Raw genomic sequence first — 10,764 nt, forward strand, 5'->3', positions numbered from 1 at the left:
AGCAATAAGCCCCGTGAAGCCGTGGTTTACAGTGAATTTATAACAGCTATTTTTTCGCGTCGTGCCTAACAACGCCCCTTAGCTGTTATAAATTCACTTCTTGGGGCTTTTTGCTTTAGGATATTAAGTAAAGATCATGTTCCATGAAGATATTTAGTAAATTTCCTACCGTAAATATATCAAAACTTAATGTTTGATTAGTAATATGCATTGCTAAGAACTTCATTTGAACAACTTTAAAGATGATTTTCTCAATATTTAGATTTTTTTGCACCCTCAGATTCCAGATTTTCAAATATTGTCCGATCCTAACAAACCATACATCAATGGAGAGCTGATTTATTCAGATTTCAGATGATGTATACATCTCAATTTTGAAAAATTGACACTTAAGACTGTGCTCCAGGGTCACATATATCACAGGCTCGCTGAAAATAAGCTTAAACACTGAAAAAACAACATGGAGCTATAATAACGTGATGTGCAATCCACTGAAAGCTCATCTGGTGTGTTACCAGTCATTGAAATCTCATCTGGCTTGTGAAGAGCGGACGAGAGTGTAATTTAAACCTGTGAAACAGATCTCATGACACACGTCCATTTAGGCTACAAACTGCAGATTTGTTTGTGAGCCTCTTACTGAAGGATCATGAAGTTCAGGGTGATGATTTAATGACCCTGAAGCTGCTCTACAACTGTTGGGCCTCTATCATGTGGGCTTTGCTGGACTAACTGTTAGACTTAAGCTCATTGAACTGTAATTCGCGCCGGATGCTTCATCCTTCCAGGACGGGTGGCAGTCTTTGTCAGCGGTGAAGAGGAAGACGCTGAGAACAGACTATTGTTTCCACACTGCTTCCATTAGCCACGGCTGTAGGTATTAGTGTCTGACCCTTTTAAAATAGCACCAGAGTTAATTGCATTGCTCCAATCCTGCGCGTCAGCATGCAACAGTGAAAACAGGTGACGTCTGCATGAATGCAACTGATAGACTTCTGAACATGAGCACGCTTTGACGCATATACAAAGCATGCTCAGACAAACAATACTTTGTCACACACAAGCACCAGCCACATGCAAATTTCCCAGTGAAGGGAGTTTACAGACACACGCAGGGCAGTGTGTAATGGGGGCAATGTAACCGTCTATTTGATGTTTTTATTTGAGTCAAAACGCCCTGTGGTAAACCACCAGTGGTGTGTGTGTGTGTGTGTGTGTGTGTGTGTGTTGTTTTCAAAATTGTGCTTAAGCAATCGTAAAAAACTGTAAGAAAACAGAGGTTAATGCTTGAAATGCATTGAAATCTGCTCAGGGAACTGGTTATGTTATTAGATCAGTACTATGTTGTTTCTCTGTTGTATGGAAATATAAAGGAACATTTGCATTTATTAATTTAGCACACACTTCTATTTAAAGCACCCGTTTGTGTATGTTAGGCCACATTTACACTGTCAAAATCATCATTGCATTGCATTGCATTATATGTTTTGATCATTTAAATATCATCAAGACATATTATTGAAGATACAGAGTGACGACTGATGTTTATATAATTTTATGTAACTGTTATAAAGTTCTCATTGATTTACATTTCAGAATTTCATTTTACTTTTTGGCATAAGAATATCAGCATTTGCACAAAATTACATATTTTTGCTCAGTTTGGGTCTTTTCCTCCATATTATCACTACATCAGAATATACGACCATAAAAGCATATCAACATAAAACACATACGCAAACGTTAGATTTTTTAGTATAGTGTATTATTTAATATTTTCACTAAACTGTTCCATTGAAATAGATTTTTCTGACTATTCTTTCATATGTCAGGCTTTATAGGGTTCAAATGCATTGATAATCTGCTCAGCACACATAAAAATGGTACTTTAATGGCTAAGTCTTGAATTTCCTCCGTTGAATGACGTGATTAGGGAAGATTTGCATTTATTAATTTAGCACATGAGCATGCACTCATCTGCTGTCTGATAGGCCACATTTACACTGTCAACCTGATTATTCCACTGCAAATCTAATTGCATGCATATAAACATTTTTCACATCCAATTTGAGTCGCTTTCGAATGTGGTGATCTGATATCCGATCACCTGACCTACATTTGTTTCCCTTCTATTTTTACATCATTGACAAAAACATTAGTAAGATGTGTGCGCACACATCAGATGTGTGCACGAGGCCTCTCAGTGTCGTTTGTCTCTAATTGTGTGAAGGTGTGAGGGACAGATGTTCTTATTATAAACTCACACTCACAAGTCAAAGGAACAATGGAGATGAGCTGGAAATAGCTGTTGAGATCAGCACACACACAGAAAATGACAGAGCTGGCATGTCTCGCAGCAGGCTGGTAACGCTTCACTGCGAACACTGGATTCAGGACGAGAAAGCAGAGATAGTATGTCCACATGGAGATTAACATGATCTCTCTAGATAGAATGAGGAGTGTTTCGTGTCTACAACACATCCAAATGAAATGCAGGAAATGCAGCAGTAAAATCCATATTCATAAAGCCTCCGTTGTTCTGCTTTAATATGTCTCTATAATCGCTTCTGTCCCAGATTCTCATACTACAGTACAGAAAACACAAGAAGTCATTATGTGCTGGGTAGTTATTTTATTTCCCTTTCTTACATTGAGAGATTCCTGTAATATGACTGCACTGTTGTGGTAATTGTGCTGATCTGATACTTTGTATTCATGTCTTTCCTGTAAAAAAAGGAGAAATCACAAAAAGATCTGTCCTTTAACTCCACTGTTCTCCTAGACAGCACTGAGATTACACAGAGAGCAAACGGAGACGTCTGAGACAGAATTATCTGGCTTCTCAGATGTTTCTCCTGTAAAAAAAACTCTCATATCTCTCACTGTAATCTCTCATGTGTCTCCTCAAGTGATCTCAGCAATGTCTGAAACGGTCTGTAGTCAAATGTCAGAGATCACATTATGAATATTTCTCATCAAATGACTATTGCACATTACCAGAAACTAAACACTGCCAGATCACCATATTCACTGTAAGTCTATAGAGACGAATATTCCTGATCTTCTTTCATGTTATGTTGAATATCTCACTACTAGCACATTTTTCTGTCAATTATAGCAATTTTTGGCAAAACTAAAATAATATATTACCCCCCAAAATTACAATTCTGTCTTGTTTGCCAAACTAGACTCATATGCTGTTAAAAACATTACCCAGCGCCAAAAATGCCTTAAAAAAAGCATTATAAACAGCATTCCATACGACTCGTGCGCTATATTTCCAGTGTTCTGACCTCATGCACTCAATGGAGTACAGACGTTAATTTATGTAGAGTAATTTTGAGTATGTATTTTTCTTTCTTTTTTATGCATTTATATCCAAAAACAGAGAACGTTGACTACCATTCTGGTAAGGTTCTCTCAAAGTTATGAACAAAATATTCTTCCAGTCACATTAATAAAATGTTTATTTAGTTATCTGGTCTTTAATAATGTTCTCAAAATGTTAGCACAAAAACATTATTTATATGTCTTTCATGGAACGCTTTTGAAATGTTACTACGTCTTTCAGAACGTTCAGAGAACATTCAAAAGTAACATTCCTTTTAATGTTTTCATTTTGACATAATATATTTTAATTTAGAACTGTTTACACAATATATATATTTACAGCATGCTTCAAATAAATTTTGTTAACATTTATTTATTTATTTATCATAAATCATAAAATGTGCTGATATACAAACTTTGTCAAAAAATACATTTTATAATATATTTTGATATTACAGTATAATTTTGTTACAAAATACATTAAATAATCATTTTTTTTAAACTTATAAATGAGACTACTACAACCAGAAAGATGAAATCATTCAAGTAATGCTAGAGAAAAATATCTGTAATATCTGCAAAACAGTAGAGAACGGCTTTTATTGTACTAAGATTATAAGTTATTAAATACGTCATTATATGTGCAAGAATTCCAAAATCCTTAATCACTTGAATTAAGATTATACTAATTTAATTTTAAAGCACAGTCGCCACAAAATCAGACTTCTCATTCTGAGGTTAAAAACTGATTTAAAGCCATAACAAGAAGTAGTTTAGTAGCTATGATACTGTTTTTGAAATCAAATCTTTATATAGCTATGACAGAAAACACTGGCATCTAACAGTGGCTTGGAAAAAACAGTTAATCTTAAAAAATAAATAAATAAATAAAAGTATATACATAAACCCAAATAGGAAATAAAACAGTTATCGAATAAGCATGTGTCCTATTCTGTGTCCTAAACTCCTGAAACACTGATGTCTCATATATTAGAGCAGTCGATGCAATTTATGAAAGAAATCAATTAAATCTGTATGTATTAAATCAGATGTAACCCCCTTTGCAATCATTAACATTTTCATAACTATAATTTAATTACACATTTTTTTCAGTAACTGTAACTGATTACAATTACATTTATTTTGTAATTTATTTAGTTACATGTAACAAGTTACTTCCCAGCACTCTGTATGTTTACGGTGACTGAGATTGAGTGGTACTGCGCCTTTAAGAGAGTCGCTCGGCTGTCGCGCACATTGTGTCGATATACCGGTCCGCCGCTGCCGTGTTGTGCTTTTATTCTCGCTCTGTACGGTAATGTCTGCACATTCCGCCGAAGAGCCGTTCCCGTTCCACGGGCTGCTTCCGAAAAAAGAGACCGGCGCTGCTTCGTTCCTCACAAAATTCCCGGAGTACGATGGCCGAGGGGTGCTCATCGCGATCCTCGACACCGGGGTGGACCCAGGTGCCCCGGGCATGCAGGTAAATCGAGCCCGCGGCTGCGGTTCATCACTAGGCCGCAGTCGGTTTTCTCCCGTTTAAGGGACCACAAATACTAGACGTTACCAGAATTCCACTGTCATAACTAAACAACGAAGCACTAACACATGTGAAGTAAATCAGCTGAATAAAGCTGTTAAAAACATAAACTACACGTTTGAAAGGACAAGCTGTGTCATCCTCATCAACGACTCTCGCTTACAAAGGAGTATGCCACAGTTTCTTTGTGTTTCTAAGCAACATTATATGAGAAAACACCATGATAAATTAATATAGTACTCATTTATCATGTTAGACATCAAAGAACCATTATAAATGACAAAGGCTGTGTTTCAAAACCTAGCGAGCTCCCTACATAGACAACATTATAGTGCTGTCTATGTAGGGAGCTCGCTAGGTCTCAAGGCACAACTAGTTAGGGCTGTTTTGTGTGCTATAGCTAGTGTTCACCTAAAACACATGATGGCTGTGTTGTGAAATTAATCTGTAAGCGGATCCAGCAGCTGTTTTGAGCTCTCACTCATTTATGTGATGTCTTGTTTCTGTCTTTTTTGGTCGTTTTACTTTTTTTTTTTTATTTTGACCCTGCAAGAAATAGACATATTGTAACAATAGAACATTGTGTTGTGAAATTAATCTGTAAGCGGATCCAGCAGCTGTTTTGAGCTCTCACTCATTTATGTGATGTTTTGTTTCTGTCTTTTTTGGTCGTTTTACTTTTTTTTTTAATTTATGACCCTGCAAGAAATAGACATATTGTAACAATAGAACACCAGAACAGGTATACGAGCACTCACCCTTCCATACATGCATGCATGTTCAATTTACACTTAAATAAAATAAAAACAATGAAGAAGAATGACTCTGTAATGCTCATATGGCAACACTTTGGATCATGTGAGCTGATCTGTGCACTCATACACAGATCATTTATCATAATATACAGACTGTAGTTTTCAAACGCATCCTGCTGTGAATCTGATATGATTTGTCTGACTCCAGACTGATGCTGAACTGTGTCTCATGCTCTTTCTCGTAGACTACGACGGACGGGAAACCCAAGATCGTGGACATCATTGACACGACGGGCAGCGGCGACGTGAACATGTCCAGTGAGGTGGAGGTGAAGGATGGGCTCGTGACCGGACTGAGCGGACGCACGCTACGAGTAAGAGAAGCACATTTATATTAAGAGACGCTGTCATTCATCACAGTTCACACAAGCTTTCAGATGCTCAGGTTACTAAACTGTATCTGTGTGAACAGCACAATAACATGTTTGGGTCTCGTGTTTCACCCTAAAATCAAAACAGAGAAAATAAGAGGATTTAGAAAATGCAGCCTGTTTCATTATGACGTTTTCATTTTAATTTTCAATGCAAATATACTCTATAAACACACTTTCGAAGAACTGTAAATCCAAAGCAAACTTGTATAGGTTTTATAAAAATTCTCTTTCATAGTGTTTCTAACTGAAAATAGCCAGGGAAGCTGGCATGGCGTTAAAACACAAACCAATCATTCTCTCATTACTTTGCGTTGTACCGAATGTTTTACTTTTTAGGTTTAGGTTCTTATTATTCCCAAAGGCGATACTCATTTCCTAGTGCAATATTTTCTGCAGTGGAGCTGTATTTTAAATTATTTTAATTAATTTAAAATATATAGTACAAAATGTATACAAAAATGTAAACAATGTAATTTTTGTCATTTAAAAATATTCCCTCATGCATTTTTTTTTATTCTACATGCATATTTTTATATACATGTATAATTTATATATACATGTGTATATATATATACACACACTACCGGTCAAAAGTTTGGCATCAGAACAATTTTTAATGTTTTTACAGGAGTTTCTTCTGCTCATCAAGACTGCATTTATTTGATAAAAAATACAGGAAAAAATTTAATATTGTGAAATATTATGATGTAAAATAATGTTTTTCTATTTTAATATACATTAAAATATAATTTATTTCTGTGATGCGCAGCTGTATTTTCAGCATCATTACTCCAGTATAAAGTGTCACATGATCTTCAGAAATCATTCTAATATGCTGCTTTATTATTAGAATTAGCAATGTTGTGCTGCCAAATATTTTTTGGGAAACTGATACTTTTTTCAGGATTCTTTGAAGAATAAAAAGTTAAGAAGAACAGCATTTATTCAAAATATAAATATTTTCTAACAATATAAATCTTTGCTATCACTTCTTATCAATTTAACACATCCTTGCTGAATAACAGTTTTAATTTCTTTCAAAAAGAGAAAGAATAAAAATTTACCGACCACAAACTGTTGAACGGTAGTGTATATTAATATAATAATATAATATAATATATAATAATATAATATAATAAATCAGCATATTAGAATGATTTCTGAAGATCATGTGACTATATATATACACACACACACACACACAATAAAAAAAACAACAACAACAAAAAATCACATCAGGGATTGATTCACAGTCATCTGTATTATAATATCAAATTGTATAAAGGGGGTCCACATCTTATTAAACACATCAAAAAATTAAATAAGAATCATTTTTAAAGAGATATATTTACTTTAAACTGGGGCAAAATATGAGTCAGACATGTTCTCATGGGATTCACTCCTCTATATTATTTTAATAGCCAGACCGTAGCGTTTCAGTAGCACTAAAGGTTTCCCGTTTCTCTCCAGATTCCTGCTGCTTGGGTCAATCCGTCTGGGAAGTATCACATCGGAATAAAGAACGGTTATGATTTTTTCCCTAAAGCTCTCAAAGAGAGAATACAGGTAACGCATGATTATTTGTCAGCGCTGATGTTATATGCACAAACAAATGCATGGCTTGTTTATTCATAATAAGTCCGATGTCTGGCGGTTCAGAAAGAGCGTAAGGAGAAGCTGTGGGATCCAGCACACAGAGCAGCTCTCGCTGAGGCCAGTCGCGGGATAGAAGAGTTTGACCAGACCCACCCAAACCCATCACAGGTCAGACCGCTGCTGCGATTTGCATGCTCGAATAAAAATAAAGCATGAGAAAATAAGGTGTTATTGTACGGTGCTTTCTGATTGTTTTGCGTGTTGAATATGGCTTAAAATAAATGTGAGTTTCTGTTGTCAGATGGAGAAGCTACAGAAGGAGGAACTACAGTGTCACATGGAGCTGTTAGGAGCCCTGGAGAAGAAGTACAGTGATCCAGGGCCGGTTTATGACTGTATATCGTGGCATGACGGCGTCACATGGAGGTCTGAGCATTTTCCAGCTTTAAAGGAATAGATCACGCAAAAATGAAAATGTGCTGATAATGAGCTCACCCTCAGATCACCCGAGATCAGGATGAGTTTGTTCCTTCATCAGATTTGTGGAAATGTAGCATTGCATCAGTGTCTCTGCAGTGAATGGGTGCCGTCAGAATGAGTCCAAACAGCTGATAAAAACATCACAATAATCCACAGCACTCCAGTCCATCAGTTAACATCTGGAGAAGACAAAAGCTGAAACTAATCCAGCATTAAGACGTTTTTAACTCAAATACATAGAGTCCATAATCCATAATAACGCTTCCTCCAGTGAAAAAGTGTTCTGGTGTGAATCAGGAGAGAAATCTGCACAGATAAAGCAGCGTTTAAACGGCTCTAAACGAATATGTGGCTGGATTTTGATGCGAGAGACAACAGCAGATGCACTTTTTCACTGGAGGAAGCGTTATTATGGATTATGGACTCTATGTATTTGAGTTAAAAACGTCTTAATGCTGGATTAGTTTCAGCTTTTGTCTTCTCCAGATGTTAACTGATGGACTGGAGTGCTGTGGATTACTTGTGGATTATTGTGATGTTTTTATCAGCTGTTTGGACTCTCATTCTGACGGCACCCATTCACTGCAGAGCATCCATTGCTGAGACACTGATGCAATGCTACATTTCTACAAACCTGATGAAGAAACAAACTCATCCTGATCTCAGATGGCCTGAGGGTGAACACATTTTCAGTGCATTAGTAAGATGATTGTGTGTGTGTCAGGGCTGTGGTGGACACGTCTGAGACCGGAGACCTGTCGTCTTGCACCATCCTGAGCTCTTATCGAGAACGACAGGAATACGCCACACTGGGATACGCCGAGATGCTCAATTACTCCATAAACATCTATGATGAGGGAAACACTCTGTGTATCGTCACCAGCGGAGGTGAGACTGATGATGATAATTAATTGTATATTGTAAATGCTTATCATTAAGAGGCTTTACACTGATCAGCGTGCGTTTGCAGGGGCTCATGGGACGCATGTCGCCAGCATCGCAGCGGGTCACTTCCCCGATGAACCCGAGCGGAACGGTGTCGCTCCAGGAGCTCAGATCCTGGCTGTGAAGATCGGAGACACGCGCCTCAGCACAATGGAGACGGGCACCGGCCTCATACGAGCTGTAAGACATCAACACTCACTGACACATCATTCTAGGAAATCAGGGATATTATAGGATTATTTATAAAACAGAGAGTTCCGGTCCTTGATTCTGATTGGCTGAGCCGCGTTCGAAGCTGTTGTAAATGACTCTACAAAGTAACATACACCTTTGTTTACGTTTGTGTGTTGCTCGGCAACCACTTTGTTGCAACCACAACTGTTTCTGAGGAGCTACATTGTTTGGTGGAAGAATACTGTTTTTATTAATATCATTACACTTTATTTGCTCTGTTTTATTTTGTGAAACCTTACTACGTATATGGAATAACCGTTTTATAAAAGCAATAACCCCCGTGAAGCCGTGGTTTACAGTGAATTTACCTAACAACGCCCCTTAGCTGTTATAAATTCACTGTAAACCACGGCTTCACTGGGATTATTGCTTTATTTTATAGTAGCCTTTTTTCATTTCAGTTTATTTTTTAGTAATTTTATGTGCTTTTTCAATTGTATATTTTCTTGTATTTAAGAAATATTTGTAGTATAAAAATAAAAAAAACTTGAAATTAGTTAATTTCACTTAGTTGCCAAAGCAACGTTTCTAATTTTCATTCATTTGAACTAACAAAAACAATTGTATGTATGTGGGTCAAAGACGAAAAAGGGTTTAAAGCATAAAAACAATAAGTGTAATACTGCTTTAAATTGTTGTTGTTTTTTTTAGTATGTTGAAAAAAATTTCTGTTTAATTTAATTGCATCATCTGAAAGCTGAATAAATAATCTTTCCATTGATGTATGGTTTGTTAGGATAGGACAATATTTGGCTGAGATACAACTATTTGAAAATCTGGGGCATAAAAGTAATTTTGACCCATACAATGTATTGTTGGCTATTGCTACAAATATACCCCAGCGACTTAAGCGACTTAACGTGCTCCAGGGTCACATATTATCTTAAAAACAGATTTGAAGTACACTACAAGTGCACATATAATTTGATTCATCGCACTGTTTTTTCACAGGAGAAGTATCATAATATTAGAAGATCCAAGATATAGTGCTGGCCTCATATGAACAGAAAATCCTGCTAAGCGCTGTCTTGTGTGTTTCGCTGAAGAACGTGGCTCAGGCAGTGCATTATGGGTCTGGTGGTCATGAGGAGCGAGTGAGTGAAGGTTCATTGGTGTTAGTGGCTCACGCTGTCAGTTGTTCGGTTGGTGACTTACAGACGCTGCTGCAGACGGACAGACAGTACTCCTCCGACTCAAAGTTATTGCGGTTTCCTCCGCAGCCGCCGTAGATGAAGGGAGCGCAGCGGCCCTCCTCACGCACAAAATACCAGCGGGCCAACATGGCCCTGCAGGGGCCCGTCTCTGCGCTCGCAAAACACACCTCTGACGACACACACACACACATGTGAAGTAGGGGTGTGCGATATATATCGTCTGCGATAATATCGTAATAAAGCAATAAGCCCCAAGAAGCCGTGGTTTACAGTGAATTTATAACAGCTAAGGGGCG

General features: G+C 37.1%; 1 protein-coding gene across 1 annotated transcript in view; it reads left to right on the forward strand.

Annotated features, from left to right (window-relative positions):
* The first annotated feature begins 4,568 nt into the window (after nucleotides 1-4,568).
* Nucleotides 4,569-10,764, forward strand: part of LOC107751091 (tripeptidyl-peptidase 2-like) — a 38,575-nt gene continuing 32,379 nt past the window's right edge. The window contains exons 1-7 of the mRNA XM_016566692.1: nucleotides 4,569-4,813; nucleotides 5,871-5,999; nucleotides 7,530-7,625; nucleotides 7,719-7,823; nucleotides 7,957-8,081; nucleotides 8,860-9,023; nucleotides 9,106-9,260. Of these exons, the coding sequence (XP_016422178.1) occupies nucleotides 4,649-4,813; nucleotides 5,871-5,999; nucleotides 7,530-7,625; nucleotides 7,719-7,823; nucleotides 7,957-8,081; nucleotides 8,860-9,023; nucleotides 9,106-9,260 (939 nt within the window). The 5' untranslated portion in view covers nucleotides 4,569-4,648. The remainder of the gene's footprint in view (nucleotides 4,814-5,870; nucleotides 6,000-7,529; nucleotides 7,626-7,718; nucleotides 7,824-7,956; nucleotides 8,082-8,859; nucleotides 9,024-9,105; nucleotides 9,261-10,764) is intronic.

The sequence above is a fragment of the Sinocyclocheilus rhinocerous genome, unplaced genomic scaffold, assembly GCF_001515625.1.
Source record: "Sinocyclocheilus rhinocerous isolate Xijiao unplaced genomic scaffold, SAMN03320098_v1.1 scaffold632, whole genome shotgun sequence".
Taxonomy (NCBI): domain Eukaryota; kingdom Metazoa; phylum Chordata; class Actinopteri; order Cypriniformes; family Cyprinidae; genus Sinocyclocheilus; species Sinocyclocheilus rhinocerous.